Source organism: Priapulus caudatus, unplaced genomic scaffold, assembly GCF_000485595.1.
Source record: "Priapulus caudatus unplaced genomic scaffold, Priapulus_caudatus-5.0.1 Scaffold923, whole genome shotgun sequence".
Lineage (NCBI taxonomy): Eukaryota > Metazoa > Priapulida > Priapulimorpha > Priapulimorphida > Priapulidae > Priapulus > Priapulus caudatus.
The window spans coordinates 97,986-124,684 of NW_014577984.1; the positions used below are offsets into that span (position 1 = coordinate 97,986).

Below are 26,699 nucleotides of genomic sequence, written 5' to 3' on the forward strand. Positions count from 1 at the left end.
CCAAAGTTCACTTTGCTAGACATGGAATAGCAGATATGGTAACAGACAATGGACCTCAATACACAAGTCAGGAATTTCAGAACTTCAAACAAGATTGGCAATTTGTACATATAACCAGCTCACCTCTACACAGTCAGAGCAATGGTAAGGCAGAGTCTGCAGTGAAGATCGCAAAAAAGCTAGTCAAGAAGGGAGTACGAGACGGCAATATCTGGTCGTGTATCTCCCTTGCACGTAGTCTCAGGTACATCCATCGGCGGTTGGCACTCAGTCTCAATCTTGTCAACATCTGTTGATTGACGAGTGTAATCTTTTCGTATGAATTTCCTATTTCTCCTGTAGACACCCTTTTCAGTCTGCACTAAGTAAGAGCGAGGTCCTACTTTCCCAATGCACGATCCCTTACTCCAGGGCTGTTTCGGGTTAGGTGGTTGCAAGCGAATCGTTTCACCTACTTCTAGCTCTGGAAGCGGTTTTGCTGTCTTGTCATAGTAAAGTTTTGCTCGCTGTCTCCTCCTCTTTATCTCATCTTCCACACCATCACACAGTTCAGGTCGTAATAACCCTTCAGCAGTGGGCATCAGTGTTCTCGTACGACGTGACATCAGTTTCTGGGCTGGGCTTCGTCCACTCGCGTCTGGCGTGTTTCGCCATTCTAGTAATGCCATCTGAATATCAATATTGTCTCGTACTCCCTTCTTGACTAGCTTTTTTGCGATCTTCACTGCAGACTCTGCCTTACCATTGCTCTGACTGTGTAGAGGTGAGCTGGTTATATGTACAAATTGCCAATCTTGTTTGAAGTTCTGAAATTCCTGACTTGTGTATTGAGGTCCATTGTCTGTTACCATATCTGCTATTCCATGTCTAGCAAAGTGAACTTTGGTTGCCTCTATCACCGACTCGCTGGATGTGTTTTCCATCTTATCCAGCTCGAAGTAATCACTGTAATAATCTACCGTCACAAGATAACTTTCTCCGTTGAGTTGAAACAGATCTTGTCCAACTTTTGACCATGGTAGTTTAGGAATCTCGTGCGTCATTAGTGGCTCTTTCTGCTGCTTCGACAGAAATTCATTGCATGTGGCACACGATTTCACACTCTCCCTTATATCGTTAGCCATGCCTGGCCAGAACAACACATCTCTGGCACGACGAATGCACGCTTCAGAACCCAGGTGACTGGTATGTGAGCGAGATATCATTTGCGATCTCATGCTCACTGGGACTAGTACTCTCATGCCCTTATATATCACACCATCCTGCATGATCAAATCTTCCTTGCAATTCCAATACTCTCTAATGCACTCCGGCACTTCTTGACGTAGTTGCGGCCATCCTGTCATGACTGTACTCATCAACGTCTGTAATGCTGCATCGTTACTCGTACAAGCCTTGATCTGCACGTGCGTACTCCCTGATAAGCGCATGTAGTCGACTTGTTTGATCTGGGCCATTTCTTCAAACAGCTTCTCTTCTCTAGCTAGCTGAAATATTTGATAATCCACTAGCGAATCCTTATGCTTGCCCTCATCATCTAGATATGCTCTGCTCAGCAGATCAGCAATGTACATCTTGCATCCTGGTATATATTCAACCTTCAGATTGTACTTCTGCAAGCGCAGTAGCATTCTCTGTAGTCGTTTTGACACCACTTCTGACACCATGTTTATCTTGTCTATATTCATTTATAAAGAAATCTTATTAAAACACAATCGACACGTTGTATAGTGCAACTGGTTTACTCCTCCATACTGCCAAGCACCCTGAGTCGGCACGCATACAAGTGGCGCCACCTCTTGGTGTATATAACAACATCCACAACACTGTCGACATAACAAGTCTCTCAGACCAAACAAACTCTGAAGGTGGATCATTTGCACGGTCAGTATTCAGTTAGACCTCATGATCTGATGGTACAACATTATATCTAAAAAAGTTTTGAACAAAACCTCTGACATTCGACATGGAACACTTTAAAGTTTTGTATTACAAAAGAAGATATCAAGTATACTAATTCATCATGAATAATTTCACGTGGTAAAATGAAATCCTGCGACATTAATCTGCAATAATTCATACCTCATCGACGATTGCGCATGTAAACACTTGTCCTACTTCGGTTTGTCTATGCTTCAAGATGTTAAGAATACTGCTTCCACATCCACACAGCGTGCATCCAATGATATCAGCTCGAGTAAGCACAAAAGACCGCCACTTCATACCTTCACCTCCACCAGGCATTCCTACCATCTACGCAGCAAACATGCAAATAAATAAAATCCGAACTGAACAAAAGAACTTTGTGTCAGCAACAAATAAAACAAGTGCCGCGGAGCGACAGCGCTCATCTAACGTCTACTGCGGTGACTCTGTGGTGGAGTGGTGGGATTCTAGTAAACCCTGTTAGTCCCAAATGTGTTCAGCATAGCGACGGCCGAAACAGTGGAATGCACAGGGTGGTACAGAGACCTTCCTCAAAGAATGTTCGTTGGGATCATTATGAAGTTGCCACGAGATGGCGCGTACGTTAAGTGTCTCAGATAAAAGATGGAAGTCCCTCGTACGTAGTAGCAACAACTATTTGCAAGACAGAATAGGTAAGCACTCATCCATTTACCTACACAAGCCTACAGGCTGGCAATAGAGAGCTGCCACCTGTAACAATTAACGCAGGCAAAAACTACACAGTACTATCACCACCACATGCACTGGCAGTAGCCACTGGCAGTGGCATAGTTACATGTAACATATGACAGTACAGAATGCCATAAGAAATTATACGATTTATGAGCATAAACCTTCTTAACCAAATTTAGCGTTTTGAAATTTCACTGTGACATTGTAGCCTCATACATCCAGGCATGTATAGATTCTACTAGCAAACGCCGGCAGTCAAATTCTTTCTAACAGACAGTCAACAAATCCATGTTTAACCTCCTCTGAGGGTCAAAAGGTTACGGACCACTTACTCTTCGCATGTCAGCAGAAAGTAGATTTCATGGTCCTTTCAATAATGCCATAAAAATGCTAGGGCACCGCTGAAACAAAAAGTTTTTCAATCGCTCCGTCAGACCATGTGTCCTAAGAAAATGTCTAAAACCTCCCTGTGCCATTGACCTTTGACCTGTGACCTCGAATTTCGGCACAGTGATGGCTTTTCCTACCATGATGCTATACACCAACTATCACGAGCCTAGGTCGAGCCGTTTAGATTTGTGCCGGCAATTCTGCATTTCCTCCTATACCTTAAGTTAAGGAGTGAATGTTCCCCTTCTTTTACACCTCTTGACCTTTGACCTTTGACCCCAGCTTCGACATCCAACTCGTTTTGACGATTCCCCCAATGTGCCGAATATCGTGACCGTACTCGAGCGGTTAAGATTTGTGCCAACTGTTGACAGACGGACGGACGGACGGACGGACGGACGGACGGACGACGGACGGACGGACGGACGGACAATCATGCAATTCTTACAAGCTGCATCTGACTATGTCAGATGAGCTAATAAATACATTAAAAAAAAATTACAAGAAATGAAAGTGTCAATGACACTGTAGCTCACCTTAGGTGTGATAGAAGAGGGAGGGAGGGGATATATAAAGCAAAAGTATATATGGGAGAACTCCCATTATATAGCATATCTCCTATTATATACTCTTGATAATGATATATGCATAAGTTTTGATGCGAAAATAAATGTTTCAGATCTGAAAGTCTGAAATCTGACGAGAGAAGCGCTACGCCTAAATGATCGCCATTTTAGTTTCGAATATCGCGTAAATAAAAACAATAAAATATTCCAGTCAAATTACTGTAACAAAGAATCTAAACACAAATATTACACGTATATAGGTATGATTGTAGAGTTGTTGACCAGTTAGCGAAATAAACGTAATAGGACGTTGTCATCTCTCCATAGGAGTAACAACTGTCCATAGGATTTAACAAAATCGAGTGAATTTAGATGGCCATTTTTCATTTTTGCAAAAAGTGGGCGTGGCTCGAAAGTGGTCGACTGGCGTGCTACAAATAGAATTCAAATCTCTCCCATAGGAGTAACAACTGTATTCAATTTGAAACATGTGGGTCAAAGGTTCTTTTAGTTATCATTGACCGTAGGCAGACACTGAAATGCAGTGAAATTGCCAAAACTACCGAATTTGCATAATTAAAAAAAAAAATATCAAAAGCCGTGTGATATGTTTTGGTGCTAGTCCTCATTCATTCACATATATACCAGAAATGAGCAAAATCCATTGAACCTGAACTGACTTATGGCCATTTCCATTTTTGCCAAAAAGTGGACGTGGCTCGAATGTAGGTCGACTGGCGTGCTCCAAAATAGGACGTTCAAACCTCTCCCATAGGAGTAACAACTACATGCAATTTTAAAACATGTGGATCAAATCCTTCTTGAGTTATCGTTGACCGTAGGCAGACACTGAAATGCATAGTAAAATTGCCAAAATCTACCTAATTTGCATAATTAAAAAAATAATTAAAAACCTGTGTGATATGTTTTGGGGCCAGTCCTCATTCCTTCACATACCAGAAATGAGCAAAATCCATTGAACCTGAACTGACTTATGGCCATTTCCATTTTTGCCAAAAAGTGGACGTGGCTCGAATGTAGGTCGACTGGCATGCTCCAGAATAGGACGTTCAAACCTCTCCCATAGGAGTAACAACTATATGCAATTTGAAACATGTGGGTCAAACGGTTCTTGAGTTATCGTTGACCGTAGCCAAATGTTGACGGACGGACGGACGGACGGACATACAACGGACGACACCCCATGGCAATAGCTCATCTTGACGATGTCAAGGCGAGCTATAAAATGGGTCATAGAATCCCACACGATGGGAATTGTAGCATGACACACATGCTGGTGAGAGACGGTATGCAAATTCCCCGCACAGTAAGCGAAATGTACAACAAAATACATCGTGTTGACAATAAAGAACTGGGGGAGACTTTAGATTCCAACGTGTATGCAGTTAGCCTTGCCTGACAGACATGCTGGTACGGCCACGTTCGAGTGAGATGTGTACCTTGTTTTTTTCGGCGTTCAAGCTTTTCAGACGCAACACAAGCTTGTCGATCTCCTTCGCCTTTTTGCGATCACACTCCTGCCTGAAAGCAGCGATGTGCGTCGTCAGTCTGTGAATCTCAGCGTCGACGCTTTTGATGACTCCCGCTTTGTCTGTAAGTGAACGACAGGTGTTGCACTGACGTGAGCGGTGGGAGAGTGCAATGCGAGAGAAACCCACAGCAAAAATATAATGGGGTTTATAGAAATGATCTTTTTTGCCAGGCAGCAAGTACTTTCTCCCTTCCTCTCTTCCTCCCTCCCTGCACGTACACACCTTTCATTCTGGCTCGCTCAACCTGGGCGTCGAGTGAGATGCAATGCACGTCGGCGTGCATGTGTTTCGTCTTGCCGATGCGTAGCAGCGACAGCGCCCCCTGGGTGGGGCAGCCGGTGCGGCGCTTCATGCGTTCGCGGTCGAGCAGACGCTGCATTAGGAGGTCCAGCGCGTTGTTCGATGGAGCGGTCAGCAAGATCTTCGGCCGCCTGTCCACGGGCGCCTGCAATGAGAATGCCACCTGGTGCTGAATCACAAACGTGCAGCCATTTCACTTTTTTCACTTGGTAGGATGGAGGCGTGTGGCATTACGTTAACCCAAGGCAGCGAGTGAATTATAGTTTTGGTTTCCAATCTCTGTGATCCTAGTGGACAATATTTCCTTGCTGCCGTGGATAGATACAAACACAGGGTGAATTGCCAACAAGCACATACACGAGACACTACCCTACTATACTATCCATACAGGATCTCGCAAATTAGCTTCAGCTTCAAAGGCACAGTGGACCCGATGTGCGTTAAAGGTCTGGGAAAATCTCGTGTCACACGCAGCCCTTGTAGAGGAAGCCTGTAATGAAGCAAATTCAGTCATACTTATTAAATTTACACCGGCAGATTCGGTGACAGGGACTGGCCTCGGGCGACTAATCAGTCACCCACCTCAGTAGTGTCAAGGCAGTGGGACAGTGGTCACTGCCCCCCCCCATCGAAAGTTGTGAAAGCGATCCATGTTATGTGGGCCAAACGCGTGACTTACTTAAGTCACGTGGTTCGGCGAGAATTATATAAAAAGGCCCATTTTAGAACAGAAAAGTAGAGTCGCCTTCGCTAGATGTGAGTATAGTAGCTTGCCTTGTCTAATTGTATTTGTGTGTAAACTACTTTGATACTGTGTGTAAACTACTTTGAGACTGGTAAACTACTTTGATACGGTTGATTGTACAGTGTATATTGTGCTGTGATTATTGTTTAGATTACAACCCGTGTACGCGCCATGCCCCTAGAGGGATTATAATATTTGTGTATTACTCGGTAAAGGATTAATAGAACTAATTGTTGTACGTTACATCTTGTTTCTGTCATACGTTATTCACGTCTGTCTATTAATCGTGCTATCTAGTGGTACATCTTACACGCGCCAAAGGTCACGAACCTGGTACACTATACGACACAAGCCTCATTACAACTAGTGCCGTGAAAGCTTTTGGTAAGATAGCATAATTATTAGACAGATATTGTATGTTGCTAACGTGTTGTTGTGTTTTCTGGTTTAAAATTAAATCCATTAAAATGCAACTTTATAAAGCAGAACGTACGTTACTTGGGTCATATTATATCGCCCCAAGGGATCAAACCTGATCCAGAAAAAATAGATGCCATTAAAAACTTAAAACCACCCGCCACCATAAAACAAGTAAGATCGTTTCTCGGGATGGCTTTCCTATTATAGAGCGCACATAAAGGATTTTTCTAAAATAGCAATGCCATTAACTATGTTAACTAAAAAAACACGCAAAATTTATTTGGGGTGAACAGGCTAAACTAGCATTCCAACACTTAAAGGCTTCACTAATATCAGCTCCGATTCTCGCGTACCCAGATATACATAAACAGTATAAGCTATATACCGATGCGAGTAATCACGCGGTAGGTGCAGTACTAGCCCAAGATAATCCTCAGGGCAAGGAAATTGTTATATACTATCTCAGCCATCAGTTAACCCCTACACAATGTTGTTGGTCGGCAATGAATCGTGAAGCCTGTGCATTAATTTACGCCTTGCAGAAGCTTCGACATTATCTCGCTGAGCTTCTTTCAAGGTCATCACCGATCATAAGTGTTTAGAGTTCACTCTAAAAAGTCCTACATTGAAAGATCCCCGGTTATTACGTTGGGCAATGATAATCAGCAAATTTCAGCCGTTTATAAAGTATACGTCAGTACTGTCAAGGCTCACTAATCACGCGACTCAAATAGACGAAGGACAAACAATGGACTCACACGGCATGCAATCCAAGAAACCGGTCACCCCAGTAAACAACAGGCAACACCTAGCGCAGGTAAACAACGCTTTGGAACCAACTTCCATTCATTATATCCAACAAAGTGAAAGTGACGTGGACAGCGAGAATGAGGAGACACGCCCGCCGGCATTATGATCAGAAGCAATCAAGGCTCAGCAAGACAGCAACTCCACGGTCTATCTCATACGCACCACGCTCACATCTCAAGCTACAACTATCAAGGATTTAAAGATATTATCATCGTACTTCATCGACAAAGATGACTTACTCTATCATATCCCAAAAGAAGGCGAGGTCGAAGCGTAACTAGTAATCCCCGAGAAATTTGCTACAGCAATTATAGCAGCACATCATGACGATAAATTCGGCGCGCATTTTGGATTTGCAAGAACCTATAATACCATACGGCAACGATACCATAGCAAGATGTATGTCACCATTAAGGACTATATTAACAAATGTATCGTATGTAAATCAAAGAAACTAATGTACCTTCGCCCCTCGGCGCAGCTCCGATTCCAAATGCACCTTTCGAAATTTTATCTGTTGATACCGTCGAGTACCCTATCACACCACGTGGCAATAGATACATTATTCATTTTCACGACCAACTATCACAGTGGCCAGAATGTTTTCCAGTAAAAAATAAATCGGCAGCGACAGTTGCGGATCTGTTGATTAATGAGATAATCCCACTACACTCTTGCCCTAAAATTCTACTTTCAGATAATGGGAAACAATATGTCAATGCACTAATGACTAAACTAACAACACATTTTAAAATCCAAGCTGTAAAATGTGCTCCATACCACCCAGTTTCTAACACCTCATGCGAACGCTTCCATCGAGTTATGAATTCGTTTATCGCGAAATATGTCGACCCAGCACAGAATAATTGGGACCTATTACTCCCCTCTTTATTGGCGGCATATCGTATGAGTATTCATTAAACCACACAGCATTCACCTTTTTACCTTTTATACTCTAGGCCCCCTGTATTTCCCCTTGATAACGTATTATTACCTAGATGTAAAGGTTATGATGAGGACCCACTTGCGCAGAACATAGAAAGATTTCATCACGCATATTCACATCTGAAGGAGGCAACAAGAAAGGTCAGAAAAAGAAATAAGAGGCTCTACGATAGGAAAGCTAGGGCACACAAATTCAAGGTTGGAGATGCTGTATATTACCACGATCCAACATTGAAGCCAGACACAACTTCGAAGCTAGTATCTCCTTGGAAACCACATTTCACCGTTATTAAAGTCATAACGCCCAAGAAATCTTTGCTGCAACATGAGACAACAAGACGCGAGATAACAGCGCATGTCGCCAATCTCCGCGCAGCTCATCCATATTTGCGTTGGGATCAGCCCAATAAAGAAGCCCACGAACAACAAGAGCAACAGCCACAGGAAAAACCTACGAGAAAGCAGCCATTGCGATTAGCAATGCGCGCATACCCGGCGCACCCTCATCCCTGGATAGCTCCACCGAGGATTCAGATGATGAGCACCTACAGGAGCAAGCATCGTCTGACAATTATTTTAGCAAGAGTGACCTCATGCCCTTAGCAAGGTTATTGCCGGGACACTCTATCCAGGAAGCCGCTCATCCGACTTCCGCTGAATAAGAACAAGTTAAATAAACTGGACTCAATTAGCGTCAAACAGCCAAGTGCCTTGGTAGGAGTGCACACCTACCAGGTTGTTGAAGCCGTGCAATGAGCTCAAAGTAGTAATTAGATCAACTACTAATGGTATTTCTTTCATAAACCATTCCTACACACATACAACAACAACCTGTGTTTGCGCAGCATAGGAGGAGTACTGGAGGAGCAGTATTGTATCAAACACTGAGAGTTCATAGCACCTCGTTATTTTAGTCTTCGTTTATTTTTTTATTTTTTTTTTATTTTTTCCAGCCGTACTACAGTACTACAGCAGGATTACTATATAAAACACACAGATATATTATGTCAGGGATTTAACTGATTATGCGTTAGCGTTATTTCTAAAGCACGACCGATAAGTCCAATAACATTGTCAATGCAGACTTCATCTCTTGTCTCATCCTAAACATAAATCTTATATCGGGAACGATAATTGGGTAATTTCGCCGATAAAGAAATTTCGCTACCCAACTATATAGCACCAGGCAACCCAACCACTACCCCCCTCCCCCACACACACACATTGCACATTCCAGACCAAACTATTTTGTAAAATGATGCGCAGACTCTGACTGATTTGGTATTTTCAGGCATAGACATGCACAAGCGTCAAAAAAGGCATGATTTAAATTTCCTATTTGAGTTCACAATGCAACGTGTTATAATTTTATGTGATGATTTCATTTGTGTTTACTTTCAAACGTACTATAGGTTATGTATTGATATCATTTTTGTTTACGACGTGTTACACTTTTATTTTATGCTTGCATTTTTGTTTCATTAAAATTTCGTTTTTTTATCTATGTATTTTTTATATATATGTATATTACTTTACCTTTTTTTTTGGTAACTACATGATTACGGTTTCTTATACATGTAGAACTTGTTCAAATGCGTTATTATGTCACCTTCAAATTTGTTTTTTCGATTTTTTGTTTACGCTATTCACGATCAGTGAATAATCCTATGTTTATGAGTTTTTAACAGCAATTCCGTCTCGTCACTACTTGTGCTAACACCGTGGATGCAAACTACAACAATGTGATCATACTCAAACGATTCTAACCGTGGGAAAACACATCCAACATCAGTCACTACGTTGCTGTTGAGTATTATCCGTATGACTCGCTACCTCGCATCGTGCGTTGCATTATAACGCTCATGACGTCTAATCGTTCTCTACTCTTCCACCAAGTCCTTACCACAGCAACAACTATGGAAAAGAATCTCGTCATGTCACCTGCTGAGATGGCCATAATCTCCACCGCCCTTGAGGCAGCCGACGCAGCAGCAACTCTTGCGTGGAGCGGCACCCGAGAAGGGGAGGAGCCATCCCAAGAGGCAGTGACACCACCCTCCTCCTTCAGCTTTTCCGGTTGTCGGGACCCGTCCTACACCTGGGACGATTACTACAGGGACATTAAACATTGGCATCGCACAATACCGGATACCTTGATCTTCTGGAGTGAGGACTAGGACCAATACATATCCCGGCCACGTCCCTCGGAACATCAACGGCGACGACGACGACTATAGCACGCCAGCGCAACAACACTGAGCGACGGAGATGCACAAGAGTACAGCAACTCCGACAGACAGAGACGCCCACGGAGCCTACCACGGAGACGCCCACGGAGACACCCAGAGCCAACCACGGAAACGCCCACGGAGCCTACCACAGAGACGCCCACGGAGCCTACCACAGAGACGCCCACGGAGCCTACCACGGAGACACCCACAAATCCAGCCACGGAGATGTACCTGCGGACAACTGAGGACAGCGGTCGTCGAACGACGCATTAATTAAGGATTAGTTAAGCTTAGTTAAGTTTTTTTTTGTAACTCTAGTTTTCATTAACATTTTTAGCAAGGGTCAGCACACACTATTTACTCAACAAAAATTCTCAAAAAACAAAACCAAATATAAAATATGAAATTATAAAAAACATTAATATAAGAAAAATATACAACGTAGAATTGAGCAACTTTTTTAATGATATATATAGATAAACGTACAAATAATACTAACCTTCAAGTTGTTCGCCGTAAGATAACAGCTCACAACTTTTCATAGGTAGGGGGTAATGTAATGAAGCAAATTCAGTCATACTTATTAGAATTTACACCGGCAGATTCGGTGACAGGGACTGGCCTCGGGCGACTATTCACACACGCACGCATGCATACGCACATGCACACGCACGCACACATGCACATGCATGCACACACTTGCATGCACACACATGCGCACGCACGAATGCACGCACGCACGTGCTGCATTATGTGCACGATAATGTCACTGCTACGGTTCGGTTACGTGTATCAACACACACACACACACACGAGACGACTTACGTTCTTGAAGATGTTATCGATGAGATGCTGTATGGTGAGGCTCTTGCCCGTGCCCGGCGGCCCTTGAATGAGGCAGATCTTCGGCGCGTGCGAGCGGACAGCTGTTGTCACGCCGACAACGATGGCCTGCTGTGATTCGTTCAAAATCGTCTGCCGAAATAAAAGCAAAACTTACAAAGGCCATCGTGCCAGAAGACTAGACAACTGACAACACACAGGACGAGTACAAGCGTGGGCAGTAAAGCTGGCGAGATCGTAGTTGGTATCGTGTATTGAAATCCGATCGAACAACAGTACACTGGGCGAGTGCAAGTGTGGGCAGCAGAGATGGCAAGATTGTAGTTAGCATTGTGAATTGACATCTGACCGCGCCACATCAGAATGGACAATTACAAGCGTGGGCAGCAAAGCTGACGCGATTGTAGTTGGTAGCGTGTGTTAAAGTCCAATGACGCCGCACCTCCTGCTGTGATACCACGCAAACTGACTCACCCCTCTGTCAGTGCAAGATAACCACACCCCCTTATATATTGTTGCTCAGTTGGTCAAACCAAACGCCTGTCACAGTCCTTGTGTTTTGGAAAAGGCAGGCGAGTGAAAAATCACACACTTTGGCTCGCCGATTTGCATCCGAGTGCGCGTAGGACACGAGGCAAACTAGGTGGGGTTCGGGGGCATGCCCCCCCTCGGAAAAAAATTTGAAATCTATACTTCATGAAATGCCATTTCCAGCATTTTGGGATAAAAATTAGCTCTGCATTTGTACTCTTAATTTTGACATTTTTTATGTGATTTTTTTTCATCTAACAAAATATTAGTTCTTGAACATGTGGATAACTTGAATCACACATTTAGCATGTTTAGTCAAAAAGGAACAACACTCAATTTTTCAAAGCAGACTATTAAAACTTTATCTAAAAATACAACCAATCACATTCGTCGTTCTAGCGCGCTTTGCAACTGTCGTTATAAACATGTGAATCGACTTCCGGCAATGCTCGTTATGTTTACAACCGTTTGCGTTTATCTTCGAGTTTATAAGTTGAATTAATGAAAAATAAAACACAAAAAATAAAACACAAAAAAAAGAAGAAAAAGGTGTGCGTTTTGATAATGCTTAGATGCGCATTTTTTCGCACTTCTCCTGATCAATCGAGGCGCGCCATCGCGCGCGCGCGATCGCGCACCTTAAAACACAAGGGCTGCTGTCAGTGCATGTTTTAAATGCGTCAACATGCCGAACTGTTGACCTTGCGGCGTAAAGTTTTAAGAGCCCCCCCCATCACAGCACCAACTGACCAGAGCCATCCGGCAAGCGCATCGGGTGGATAGCTTAATTCCACACGTGGTAATTCAGATATTGAGTAAACTCTTGTGCGATGTGATCCGATTCATCGCGCTTCTTACCCGGTATTGGTGTGGCGGCACATTTACAGGCAATCTAATTCTGAACGACTGCTGGCGTGGTTGGAGCACGTCACGTGCCAGCGCACTGTGAGGCAGATAAAGCAGCGCTTCGAACTGTCGTACAAAAGTCACGAGTGTTGTGCACTTCTGCAAGGGGAAAAATCCATTATAAAAAAATCTACATAAACTAAATTACTATAAAATATATGATTGTGAAATCATTATTAATAAAGAAATAGAAATTGAAGCGAATTATTGCAAATAGTGCTGCTGCTGCTAATGATGATGATGATGATGATGATGATGATGATGATGATGATGATGATGATGATAATGATAATGATGATGATGATGATGATGATGATGATGATGAAGATGATGATGATGATGATACTGTTTACACTACTGTTATTACCACGACTATAATGTTGCTAATGCTGCTGCTGCAGCCGATTATGCTGTTCCTGCAGAAGCTGCTGCTGTTGCTGTGGCTGCTCTAACATCTCACAGGTTACGACATGGTGACAATATGTTGCATCAGAATAGCTGAGCAATAAAGAGGTTGAAAACTAACCATGTGGAATTTTCTGTGGCTTACCTTAATGTAGAACGGTTTGGTGTCTATAAGAATACCAGGGTTGAACTCTTTTAGCTTCATGCACACCTGCATGTGATGGGTATAGTGAATTCCATTTATTCTCCTGCTACCTGTCATTCAGCCAAAATATATATTGTCAATAATAATATATACATTTTACAGTATTGCAATTATAATGATTATTTTAATTATTAAATATAGAATATATATTATTAATTATATATGAGAAAAAGACAAATTTTAGAATAGTGATTCCAGACCAACCTAGCTCTTGCTCCCTTCTTCCCTATTACGCAGCTAAAAATGTGAAATACCACGGCAACACTAAAGGGAAGTCGTCATGAGCTATACTGGGAACACATAGTTACTCGGATATATATATTAGATAAGGATCTTATTATGAACAGTGACAGTAAACACATGGTTACTCAAGTGAACTAATCACAAACTGTGCACTGAATTAAAGTCTTTTAGGCAAATTTATGTTGAACGTCGTAGGATATTTGATCCATGAACAATAACTCATTGTGGACCATCCTAGGAAGACATTAATTACTTGGCAAACTTACCAGGGAGTGCCACCGGTGGTACCTTTGACCGAACCACATAGGCAAAGACCAGCCGATAGCAAGTGGCAATGCTTTCTGCCTTGTCAAGCATTTTACATGGCACTTCAGCAATCAGCAAATCGTATTCTCGTGGGTACTGCCACTTTAGAAAATCCTCTTTGGTAATTAGCACTGCAATAGTAAAACAACAATCTTTACTGTATAAAATCTCGACATAGTTAACATGAATTACATCGCAGTGCTCTCCTTTCCTTTTCTTTTTTGTGTTGCTTTCAGGTATAAGCGACATATGGTATCAGTCAAACCTGCTTTAGCTGTTACTTCTATAGAATAAATGACCACCTGTCTAAAAAGAGCAATTTTGGCATTTGACTTGAGTGGTGTTCATACATAGGTTTGCCTGCATACTGAAATTTGAGATTATCAAACTGCTATTTGTATAGCATGTTATCTGTACCTTCACAATTCCAGACTGTTAGTCGAGATTTCGGCTCTTGACCGTGGCTTAAAACCTTCCATACATATGATTTGTTCTTGTAGTTACTTTTCTGAGCCTCTTTCCAGTCACGATAGATCTGAAAGAAATTACAACTCAGAGTGAGTATAACTCATCATGTGAATGGATACACAGAGCACCACAGTTGTATTCACAATGTGACGTGACACATCCGGCAGTCAAATTACATTTTTTAGACCAAGTCAAGTGTAGCCTCCCGTTCCATTGGAAACTTTAGCATGTATACCACTGCAAGTTGGGAGATCACAAGACAAATATTTTATCCACAGTACGGTTATCAAGGGTACATACATTGAACAACACTTAGGGATTGAATGCCGGACAAAAGGGTATTCGTACACAACACTGAATTTATAGGATGCCCACAGAGGCTAGCCCCTTGGACAGGCATGGTGGTTTTTGCCATTAGATATCATCTAATTTTAGAGGCACCAGGGGTGGATAAAAGGGTAACCAGGTCACTTGCCTTCAGTGCCGTGATGAAATTTCACGGAATCACAAATCGCGATCAGTGGCGACTCTGCAATACCTTGCACGTTTCACATTATTGCCGGCAAACGGGAAAAAGTTACCAATCACTGTGACGAAAAGCATTTAGTGTGTCGAAGGCATTACTCACTGCTTCCCACGTTTCGCACAGCATACAGGGCAGCAAGCTGTACACGTAGTCGTCATAGCTGATGTAAGATTCCAGCACGCCGAACACCATGTCAAAACGCGAGAGCAATGGCGGCAGTTTGTTACTGGATGACTTGGCTAAAATCAAACCGAGTAAATCTCATTAGATGGTTGTAATAACATTTATAACAAGAGCAATCGGAGATAGCAAACCTCCGCCACAGCGTAACAGTCCTCCGATCTTGCTGGTACACCCATTATAGTTTGATAAAATTTTCAGAAATTTGGAGGAAATTTTAATGAATTTTGAATGCGTTCGAAGTTTTCCCAACAAATAGGGGGGGGGGAATCCTGGATCCAGATCTGGATCCGGATCACCACCAAAATCTAATCTATTGGTTCTTGGCCCAAGACCAACCTGTCAAAATTTCATCAAAATCCGTCAGTAACTTTTTGAGATATCCTGTTGACAGACAAACAAACAACCCAACAAACAAACTAACAGGGACAAAAACATAACCTCCTTGGTTGAAAAATGAAAGATGATTACAGGGTTCTCCAAGCTTTTTCATTATAGCATGGGGGTGCTGCTCAGTGCTAGAGGGGTCTGGGTATGCCCCCCCCCAAATTTTTTCAATTGTAGAAGCTCTGAGATGCAATCTGGGACACTCTGTGTGTAAATTTGAAGCACTGCATGTGGGGTGAAAATGTTTGTTTTGCATGGGCAAATTCAAAATAATAATGGAATAAAAATACCAAAATGTAGGGGTGAACTTGCTGGTTTGCTAGTTCCAAATCGAGTTCACCTCTTATAAATCAGAAAACCTGACATATACCAGTGTTGGAAATAGCAGCTGGTCCCATAGTCCCTGACTGGTAACTTGTCAGCAGGGCTGGCTACTTTTGGAGGACTGGCTAATTTTCAAGAAAATTACTGTAGCTTAAATTGCAGATTTAGAAATTTTTGGTAAGTGTACCAGTCTACTCTACCTCGTGTTAGACTGGGTTACCTGCCCCGTAACAATGCCGTTGGAAATTAATTCACGATTTAATTCACGATTAAGATTTCTTGATGAGCTAGAAAACACTCGGATTTGAAGTATGAAAATGAACATTATTGTGCCAGCTAGCCTACACCAGTTGGTTGGGATTGATTGTCAGTTCAGATGCAAAATATTGAAAGCAAAAGATTATACACCATAGATTAATTGGGTACTATAACACGCGTATATATATAAGATAGCCGAGTCGGTTTAGAGTTAGTGTTAGGTTTGGGTTAGGGTTAGGGGTAGGGTGACTGTTTGTACTTGTGTGTGGGACTGCCGTACGCGTAGCCTCGAGACATGAAGAGCCTCTGCATATAAACAACGTGTATTAATTGTTTGAACTTCTTGTGTATACACCAGCATGGCGGCTATGATATTTAGAGTGGCGAGTGCATTTTAGGATGGCGGGGCTCGACGATAGCCTGGCGGGCCGCCAGGCTATAAGTGCTCTTGGAGAACCCTGGATTAGAAAAAGCGAAGTATAATACTGCATGTATGCAGTGTTTTCCCTGCATTGACACGAGCGAGGCGAGCCGCCTCGCTCAAATTCTCAGCCACCACACAGAAATTCGTCAAAAACAATCAAAACAATCAAAACAAGAGTCTCATACAATGTGTATAGAATAGCTTAGAATGCACCAAATTGCACCATTTTTCAAAAATTCACCGGAGAAGCATGCCCACTGACCCCCTAGCTTGGCCAGCACCTGCGCTGCTCGCTTTACTAGGACCTCGAAACGCACAAACACATCACAAAAAACATTTACCACCTCACAGGCCTCTTTGGCCAGGGGAAACACTGTGTAGGCCTATGTTATGAGAAAATTTCGAATTCTGAGACGTCTTCGGCAAGTAGAGAATGGTGGGAAAAAGGCTGGCAACCTTTGATCTAGAATGGCTGTATGGCTAGTGAATAAAACCTGTCAATTAATACTATAAATGCACTACATTTAACTAAGTATCATCGATCTACTGGCAATATCAATAAACATACTAGCTTCCTCCTGCTCCTTCAGCCAAGCCGAATTCCATGTGAGCACATTCTTCAGGTAATAATCAATGTTCATTTCCTCCTTAGGCATAACAGCAACCTCGACCTGGTGCTGCAGCGCGCGTTGCTCGATGGAAATTTTCTGGCGACCAGCGACATCTGCAGCACGGGCGCCACCAGGTGGCAGGTCATTCCTGCTGACGGGCAGGATCGTTCCGTGTGGCTGAATGACGATTGTCGGTTTCGGATTTTTGGTGGCAGCTTGTGGCAAGACATGACGACCAGGGTGTTTCTCTGGCAAGATAACCCTTCCTGGCAGTCGGGGATCTTTGGTAGCGCACGCTGGAAGAACAACACGACCCGTGTCGCTGCCGGGCACACTGACCCTTCGCGCGAGTCTCGGATCTCTGGGGCGAGCCAGCGACGAAATGCCGCGATTGTCTGCTGGGCCACCAGTGGGCGCTTGCCAATCTCTAGCCACACCTGCGACATAGGCGCGGAGAATGGTGGCAGCACCGGTGGCAGCGACGGACAAGTCACTGGCGGAGGGTGCAGTTGCCGGGTCGTTCGTCCGCCGCGACAACTTCTCTCGGCCAATCACGGTTGTCGCCATGCGATCCGCACTTCCCAAGCCCTGCGGCAGAGTGCGGGTGTGTTCTGTGTAGAATCCTAGCGGCTGTGCCACTACTGGCTCATTCTGTTCCACTACTGGATCTTGTTGTTCTAATTGTTTCACTGTTTGTTCCACTACTGCCTCTAGTTGTACCTCTACTGGTTCAGGATATTCAACTACTGCCTCTGGTTGTTCCATCACTCGATCTAGCTGTTCAACAACTGCCCCTGGTTGTTTAACTACTGCCTCTAGTTGTACTTCTACTGGTTCAGGAGGTTCAACAACTGCCTCTGGTTGTTCCACCACTCGATCTAGCTGTTCAACAACTGCACCTGATTGTTCAACTACTGACTTTAGTTGTGTCTCTACTGGTTTAGGATGTTGCACTACTGGCTGCAGCCATTCAGCAGCTGCCACACGCTGTTGCTCATTGCAACTGCTAGTGACTGCCTCAGCTACTTTGGCAACCGGACCTCTAACATGCGCACCGTCCGCTGGGAAATCAGTAGCAAGTGTGTCAGCTTGCAAGCTCTGCAGAAAGTCATCGTTCCTGGACTTGAAGCGCTGCTTTGCCTTGCTGGGTAGGGGTCGGTGGCCTAAACAGAAATATACACATTACTATGAAGTCTGCGTCATTAGAAAGCAGTGTGACTCATCAGTTACCACTGTAAGGTTTCGAGATTTTCATCTCAAACTCGAGTATTTCTTTAGAGACAGTTGTATAGTTCATGTCCTTGACTAAAGAACAATAAGACTGTTTATCTGAGTTTTGCTTGGGAAGTTATCAGTATCACGCAAATAACCAGAGTACCAGCATCTTATTCCACGAATCCTGTACGGTACCGCCGCATTACCGCGGTACAAACATGATAATCGTTAACTATTCACCACTACTTTGCAGGATTCACTACTTACCTGTCGAAAACCTCAATCGATTTCGCATCAGGTCTTCCCGTCCGCTGCACGTTGCTCGGACGTGAGAGGGAAGACTGACCTCATTGTGACCGGCACCGCGTTCTTGCTGCTGGCAAAGCGCTGCAGTCGGATTCACCTAGCCGCAGAAGATACGTTCTTGTGATAACTGACAGGGAGACTCGGTGATCATCGTCACCTACCGAAGCTCTCCCTCGCGTATCTTAGCTAGCTAGCATTGCATGAAATCATCACTATGGGCTAGAATATAGATGGCAGTCTACGAGGTACCAAAGGTGAGAAGTGTAGTATTGTACCTTGAAGACGAGTGATGCAACATTCAATATTGAAATAATGAAATAATGAACAATATAGGATAAAGATATCCAGGCAACTTTAGAAGTAGAACTAACAACAGGAATAAAATACCCGTGACACAATGCTAACTAACCCTATCTCTATATCCACGAGAAAAAAAAATTAGGAGAAGGTTGCTTTGACAGGAATAAAATATGTTAATGTAACACTTACCTTGCGAGCCAACATTTGCACAGGAATCCTACTTGCTTGGATGTGTGCTGTCAGTTTTTCCCGGAATGTACGACCACACTTCTCCTTCCGCTGATGCCTACGCCTACATCCCTTATTCATTTCTGTATCATCGCAGGACTTCTTTGGTTCATCTCGCCTTGTTTCGGCCAAATTCGAAGGAACACTGACAGACTCGGCCGACTCACAGTTCCTTTTACTTTTCTGCAGCGATCGCCCTAAAGCATGCAGCTTGCTTTCTCGTGGCCGACTGGGAATTAGTTGGGAGGTAGCCTGTACATTGTTCTTTCTAACCTTGGCAACGATCTCACATAGATTAGCACCTGTATTGGGGCTTGAAATGATGTGATGCATTCGCCTGTTATCCTCCGTAATTTCTTCATTTGTAGTCGAATCAGATTCAAAGCCAGCTTGATGGTCCTCCTGGAACTGACCTTCCACTTTACCATCCATATCATGCAGATTAATGCATCCCCGCTTGTCAATGCAATTCAGCCAGGAAGGAGGTAGCACTGGCACAATCACCTTCACTTTGACATTTTCTAGTTTTCGATCAGATATTTTCTCTTGTTCAATCAGCATCGGATTCTCCTGTAAATCGTCATCACTACTCTTACATTCACTCGCATCCACACGTCTTTTTTCGAAAGGAAAACACCCAACTGTTTTCCTCAGGCTTGCTTCTAAGTCTACATCTGGGCCATCTCTAAATATGATCATCGAGTCGCTACTTGACGTAGAATCAATGCGCACCTTACGACGGACGCCAGTGTTTTTCATACGACCCACGTATCGAATATTGCTGCCATCTGTACACGAATTGTCGACCTCATCGTCGCATTGGTCGCTTACGCGTTGGCAGACCGGTTCTTCGTGTTCGTGAAATGCAGGTCCTACGTTCAACTCTTCTTCGTAAGGAAGACCCGGCAGATCAATCACTTCCTTACGCTGGCTGTGGACCACACCATCCGTGAAGTCGCCAGAGATGTATCTCTTCTGCTCGCCGTCTGTGTCAGAATCCACGCCTAGCACAAAGCCCTGTGACTCCTCAACGTAAGACTCGCTGCGACCGGAGTCAACACTGATGACGCTGCCGTCGCTCTCATTTCCCTCGCCGCAGCATCCCAACTGAACCCGACCTGAGCTGGTAGTAGTCACACCATCTCCGTGATTTCTGGATGGCGGCAAGGAATCCGTATCACGACCGCAGGAAAGGTCCTCTAGACGATCCAGCAAGATACCCTCCTCGTCGTCGCTCGATATTAGTATAACTTCATCATCCTGCGAGAAGCTGAAGACGTCGTTCACGACTGCTGGTTTTTCTTGCGCAACATCCTCTATTTTCATGATAGAAGCTTTTAGTTCACGGGTTAGCGGTTCACTGTTCGGTTCCAGTGCTGCATCTTGAAGGTTTCTTGAAGGCTCCTTTCCTTCATTCACAGTTTCCGTTGGTGATGGCTTCTGTTTGTTGTTAAAGTGCGTAAACACAGAAAGCGCAGCATGCACACCTAGAGAACTTTCTACCGTAGGTTGAATTCGAAGACGAGACTCGTTCATTACGGCTTTCTTAATTTCTGAAAAAGGTATCTTTGTATACCTCTCTAGCTCTTGTACATCTTTAATAATCTGTTCCTTATCAGAATCACCTAGTCTGTGCTCTAGCCGCTTCAAGTTTTGTTGTTTGACATGCTTGTCACCTTCCTCGTTTTTTATGTTTTTTAGAACTCCGTTCCTATTGTCACTATCATAGACTTCTGCAGTTTGTACAGAGTCACGGTTGTCTGTGTTTCTATCACAACTATGAACCTTGGCTCTATTACTACTTGTAGACAGTCTTTCTACTAACAAGTTTGGATGCTTCATTTTCTCGCTATCGTCCGAGTATTCCGCAGTATTAAGAACTTTATCTATATGATTGATTTGTTTGTCACCTTCCTCATTTTTCATGTTTCTTAGAACTTCCTTTATATTTTCACTATTATATTCATCTGCAGGAAGAACAGAGACAGAGTTTTCTATGTTTCTGTCACAAGCAACCTTTGTTCTGTCACTACCTGTAGATGACCTTTCCCCAAAAAAGTTTGGATGTGTCACACTCTTGTCACTTGCATTTTTCACACTGCTATTTACATGAGTTATATCCTCCTTCACATGCTCATCTGCAGCTATTCCCCAGTCGGGTTTTAGTACTTTTCTATCACAATACGCAAACTCTCCATCGTCACTGCTTGTACTGTCGTCAATAATATTATTTCTTAATAGTTTTTGGCTCTGGTGATATTTGCGCTTCTGAGGATGTAATGGTGACAATGAACCATCGCTTGTATGTGGCAAAATGAAATCCTCTAAATTTGAAAAGCAATCCAGGCAACCAGGCTGTCTAGGACTGCAATGCTTTAACTTTGGCGAGTTGTCATTAACTCCAGGAGTTGTCTCCACTTGGTGCATCTGCTCTTCAGTGCTACGCTTGTGGAAGTCGGACACAGCCAATCTGTCTTTCCAACGGAGATCCTCATTTAGCAGAAAGCGCGTATCATCTACACGGCACAGAACCACCTTCACCACTGGTGTTCTAATCTCTGGCTCTCTAGATGCGAGCGAAGCCACCACCACCTTTTTGTCACTCTGACAATTTGAGAGACAATCATTTATGGTTTGGTCGTCAGTCTTTCCTCTCCTCATTAGTGCATCTAGCGACGGAAAGTCGGGAAGTGAATCTTCAGTCGAAACACAGGTGTCGTTGGTGAATCTTAGTTTATCTTGCTCGAGGCGTGCCCGTCTTCTAACTGGACTGCTTTGCTTGGAATGCTTGCTGCCCTCGACCCTGGCCTTCTTACTGCAAATGTTAGACTTCTGGCTAACACATTCTGCTTCTGCATTTTCTGTCTCGGGGAAACTTGACTCAGTATCAAATATATCTGATGGGAACCGAAGGGAGCTGTCAAGGGACTGCTTTTGACTGCTATGGCTAGTCCGGTGATGGCTCAAGCTCCTTGAATTACATTGCCCTGGACTAAGATACTTAAGTGTGCTGTTTAAAGACAAATATCTATGACGATTGGCACATTTTCCAACCGTTGGCACATTGCAGTTTCTTGGACTTTGCGAAGATATGCTATTGTACCTTGGTGCACTTGACTGGACCTTCACTGTCTCCTCGCATGAAGAAGATGATTTTGTACTTTGTTTGTTATTGTTTTTATTACCCAAAGCACCCCTTTGAAGAGGGCCGGTACCTTTGTTGCGTTTCTTCTTGGTCCGACATAAAACTTTGCCACTGACGTGTGATGACGATGAAGAGGACTTATAGGGCGAGAACAGCTTCTTGCTACCAGTTGACCCACTGCTCCTAAATATTTTCTGTGGGTCATCAAAATCCTCACCAGAGCTGGAGGAATCTATGTAGCTGGTTTTGTACCTGGGTTTCATCATCTCTATCTTGCTCAAGAACAGTTGCTAATTAGCAAGAATCTTTATACACTCCCGCATTGTGGATCCGGTATCCTAAAATGTAACACACAATTTATAAGCAATATTATAGATAGCAATTGTTAATCAAATATATTTAAAGTAACTTTACGTAATAGTACTATATATAATAGTACTATTGTAACTTGTGTATAAATATGTACATGCATGTTAGCCCGGCTAGGCTCTACAACTGTTGCCACGTATTGAAAAGTGAGAAGGCAACTTGTGGCTACATGTATGTTTACAATAATGAGCATGTACGTGCAACCACAAGCTACCTTCTCACATCTCACTACATGGAAAGAGCCGTACAGACTGGTCAGGCTAATGCATGTGTATATACATGTACATGTATATGTATGCGTATATACAGGGCCGGTGCTACCATTAGGCCAACTAGGCTGCCGCCTAGGGCGCAGACCTCAGAGGGGTGCAGTACTGACCTTTGAGGATCACAGTTTTATACAATAGATCCATCTGTGTAACTGCAAGATATTGTAAAGATTTCCAGGCCTGCATCAGTTAAAAGTTATGTAGATCTAGGCTAGTCTACATGTATATAATATATTCACTACTAAATTCTGGGTGTTTGATTTATAGATGGAATTAAAAAACACAAGTTATATTTCAATGCAAATCTTGTCTACGTAATTTCATCATGCTGACTTCACTTTCCTATACCAAAAACTGGGGTACAAGGCCAGCACCCCTAGCGGACGTGAATCTTAATATTGTTTTCAACACTAACAATAGCGATAGCAGTCTGATGATATCATAGGGTGACGGACGTCACAGAAAGAAATGACAGTTTGAGTATGAGGCCCAGGAAGAGGCACCACAAGATTCAAAGCAGATATTCAAAGTAGGTTTCTACTATGGTGTCTTAGACATGGCCATACAATCTCTTGAAGAGAGATTCCAACATCTACAACAATATAATTCCCTATTTGGCTTCCTGTATGATATATACAGTATAAAGAAAAAAATCTACTGAAGATGTACTTAAAATTAAGGGCTGCAAGAATTTGGAAAAACCATTGATGCATAATGGAAATAAAGATATTGATGCTGAAGATCTGTGTTGCAAACTTATGGCAATAGCTCGAAGACTTCCAAAGTCTATGCCGCCACGAGATGTACTTCTCTTTCTACTACAACTCCTGGATAATGTGCCTAATGTTTCCGTTGCTCCAAGGATCCATCATCCTTCTCACACTTCCAGTAGCAGTGGCAAGTCGTGAGCGTAGTTTCTCAAAGCTCAAACTTATAAAAACTTACATACGCTCAACAATGTTGCAAAAGAGACTAGATGGCTTGGCAACTATATCAATTGAACATGCCCAGGTATCAGCACTTGATCTGACTGAATTGGTGACAAAATTTGTAAATGAAAAGGCTCACAAAGTGAGATTTTGATGGGCCTGAAATTAAAACTTGTATTTTAACACAATTCACAAGATTATTACCTCCGACAAGGACTTAAGAGGGTAGGTTTTTAACCCCATTTGTCTGTTATTTGTTTGTTTCTGTCTGACTGTGAGCAAACATTGTCCTAACATGACGGGTTGCTAAGGCCAAGTAACCTTAAAAGGTATATGGACTTAAAGGTATGTGAAGTAAAAGGTTTTAATGTTGTGTTGCCCTTGGCGGAGGTATATCGAGTGCCCTTTAGTTAAAAATAATTTGTGTCAAAATGTTTTCTTTTGTATTTCAGAAAAATAATCAAAGATTGATGTGTTACTTATTCTTGCAATTTAAAATAAATTTAGCAGTTTCAAGTGTTGTGCTTATTATTTTTTCTACAAAACATCTGTTTTTGAAAATCAAAGTTGGCAATTTTTTTTGGGGGGGTGCAAGTATATAGTTGGCCTTGCCTAGGGCGCAAAATAGTCTGGCACCGGCCCCACGTATATAAACTAATAAATGTGTATCTGTGCTGTATGTTCATGATAACGAATGCAGAGGTAGTACTAGTATCCTGAGGTGGATATTAAGAAGAATATAAATATGTAATGTAATATTTAATGTAATATGTAATGTAATATGTAATGTAATATGTATATGTCATAAATAATAATGCAATATGTAATGTAATATTACTAAACTGTCAGAATAACATGACACAGGAAGAATAATCCTCTAAACTTACAACCTTAGGTACCTGTAACACGCCAGTATAAACATAACTCAGAGTGAAAGATAACACACATAGTTTATTCGTCCACTTCTTATTCCGCCATCTTCCAACTCCCGCGATCACACCACGTGACCCTTCACACATACAGGGCGGGAACACACAGAACAAGACTACGCGGTGTGATACAGTACCTATACCCTAGATACTATACCTATAGACACATGCCCGTTGCATAATAGTCAAGTATGACTATGGCGTTGGCAGAATCATCAGTATGTTGATCACAGGCACTTGAAATGTCTCAATAAAAAAAATAATGGTAAATAAACACGAAATGTATTTAGGCAATAATAGGCGAAATAGAGTAGAGAAACATTAAGACTTTGGTAGTAAATACATTTCGTGTTTATTTACTTCTTTTTTTTATTGCCAGGACGCTTCCACGTGCCTCGGTGGAGTGTGATGTTGCCAATAGGTAGAGAGCGCCTTAGAAAGAAGCAACTGAACGAAGGCAGTGGTTCTCTATGGAAGACCTTAGGATTTATTTTTATTTTTTAAGGGATTAACAGGCATTAAGCATTACTTTTATTAGAGCCTTGGGTAGGACTCGGTCATATGGATCAAATTATTTTCTTTTTTCGATCGATTATGATTTTTTTTTTTCGATATTTCGCATCCGATTGGATCGCATTCCGATTAATATATTTAATAAAAACATTGAGCCGTGAAAGTACAGTAAACTCATGTATTGTGTGTCTACTATATAAACTTGCATTTTATACATCGCTGTGCTTAAATACAAACATGGACGCGTAAGTATCATATTTATCTGAATTCAACCAGGCATTGACCTCGGCGTCGCGGCTCGATTGGGGCGATAGCCAGCAGGACATGCTTTTACGCGTAGACTCAGAATTTTATTTATAGACGATTCAGTGAGACAGGATACGCCACGCAGAGACAATAGAACACTCCACACGTTATTGATGATCTCTGTATGCAATGCGCCCGGACTACTTCCGATAATGGCGCGCGGCGCTCAGTCAAAAAGCTACCGATGCTCCCCTGGCTACATTTTAGCAAAAAAAAAAAAAAAAATCGGATCGCTATTTTCGATTTATTCGATACTCGATATCGAGCGCAAATCCATCGGCGATTGTATCGAGAGGTCGGGCATCGATGACAGTCCTAGGCCTTGGGGCCTATTTTTTGGGGTTCTTAAGGCGGACTACTTTTTCGTCAAGTTGACTGAATGGACGGCATGTTAACATTTTATCTACATTTAATTATATTAGACATTAATGGATATTGTTGGTGCTATATATTGTATAATAATTTTGTATATATTTATTAATATGTTTGCGCTATATTTGTACAATTTTGTATCCTGTATGTAATAACTTCTGTGTGTATATTTTGTTTGATTGTACTGACTTTGTTGTTAAAATAATACTTGCAATTCAAGCCTTCCGTCGGCTGTGAAAACGATTTTATAAAATAAGAAACCAGTCAATAATCATTAATCAATTCTGCATGAGCTATCATATGCCTACGTACTGCTTTTATTCTTTGAAACACTGACTGGCAGTGTGACTGCATTGAACTGAAAGTCAAAACACGTTTGAGTTACCACATTATCAAGCTCATGTGATGTCATATACATCAATTTCTAGAGCATGAAACAGAAGTGTCCGCGAAGCGACCAGCGCGCTCATCTCAACGTCTACTCCCGTAACCTGTGTGGAGTGGTGGGATTCTAGGTAAACCCTGATTAGTCCCAATGTTGTTCACATACGCGCCGAAACAGTGCGAAGCCACGGGTACGGGGTAATCAGGAACCTTCTCA

General features: G+C 42.6%; 3 protein-coding genes across 6 annotated transcripts in view; all 3 read right to left on the reverse strand.

Moving 5' to 3' along the window:
• LOC106814422 (uncharacterized protein K02A2.6-like) overlaps window positions 1-1,905 on the reverse strand; it is a 2,618-nt gene extending 713 nt beyond the window's left edge. Inside the window, exon 1 of one of the 3 annotated variants that reach the window (XM_014818740.1) lies at window positions 228-1,905. In XM_014818740.1, coding sequence (XP_014674226.1) covers window positions 228-1,688 — 1,461 coding nt within the window. In that variant the 5' untranslated portion in view covers window positions 1,689-1,905. Of the gene's footprint in view, window positions 1-209 lie in introns of all 3 variants that reach the window. The other 2 variants (XM_014818738.1, XM_014818739.1) reach the window with 2 other exon arrangements.
• LOC106814421 (probable helicase senataxin) overlaps window positions 1-18,066 on the reverse strand; it is a 27,436-nt gene extending 9,370 nt beyond the window's left edge. The window contains exons 1-10 of one of the 2 annotated variants that reach the window (XM_014818736.1): window positions 17,175-18,066; window positions 15,136-15,272; window positions 14,457-14,574; window positions 14,000-14,170; window positions 13,431-13,540; window positions 12,833-12,979; window positions 11,426-11,575; window positions 5,372-5,594; window positions 5,057-5,208; window positions 2,083-2,253 (exon numbers count right to left, since the gene is read on the reverse strand). In XM_014818736.1, coding sequence (XP_014674222.1) covers window positions 2,083-2,253; window positions 5,057-5,208; window positions 5,372-5,594; window positions 11,426-11,575; window positions 12,833-12,979; window positions 13,431-13,540; window positions 14,000-14,170; window positions 14,457-14,574; window positions 15,136-15,272; window positions 17,175-17,982 — 2,187 coding nt within the window. In that variant the 5' untranslated portion in view covers window positions 17,983-18,066. The remainder of the gene's footprint in view (window positions 1-2,082; window positions 2,254-5,056; window positions 5,209-5,371; window positions 5,595-11,425; window positions 11,576-12,832; window positions 12,980-13,430; window positions 13,541-13,999; window positions 14,171-14,456; window positions 14,575-15,135; window positions 15,273-17,174) is intronic. The other variant, XM_014818737.1, reaches the window with a different exon arrangement.
• Window positions 18,067-18,157: 91 nt separating this feature from the next.
• LOC106814418 lies at window positions 18,158-22,757 on the reverse strand. The gene is made up of 4 exons (XM_014818732.1): window positions 19,228-22,757; window positions 18,700-18,835; window positions 18,273-18,380; window positions 18,158-18,177 (listed from the first exon to the last, which is right to left on the reverse strand). The coding sequence occupies exons 1-4, from the start codon at window positions 22,675-22,677 to the stop codon at window positions 18,158-18,160; spliced, it is 3,714 nt and encodes a 1,237-aa protein (XP_014674218.1). The 5' UTR covers window positions 22,678-22,757.
• Between the last annotated feature and the right edge of the window lie 3,942 nt (window positions 22,758-26,699).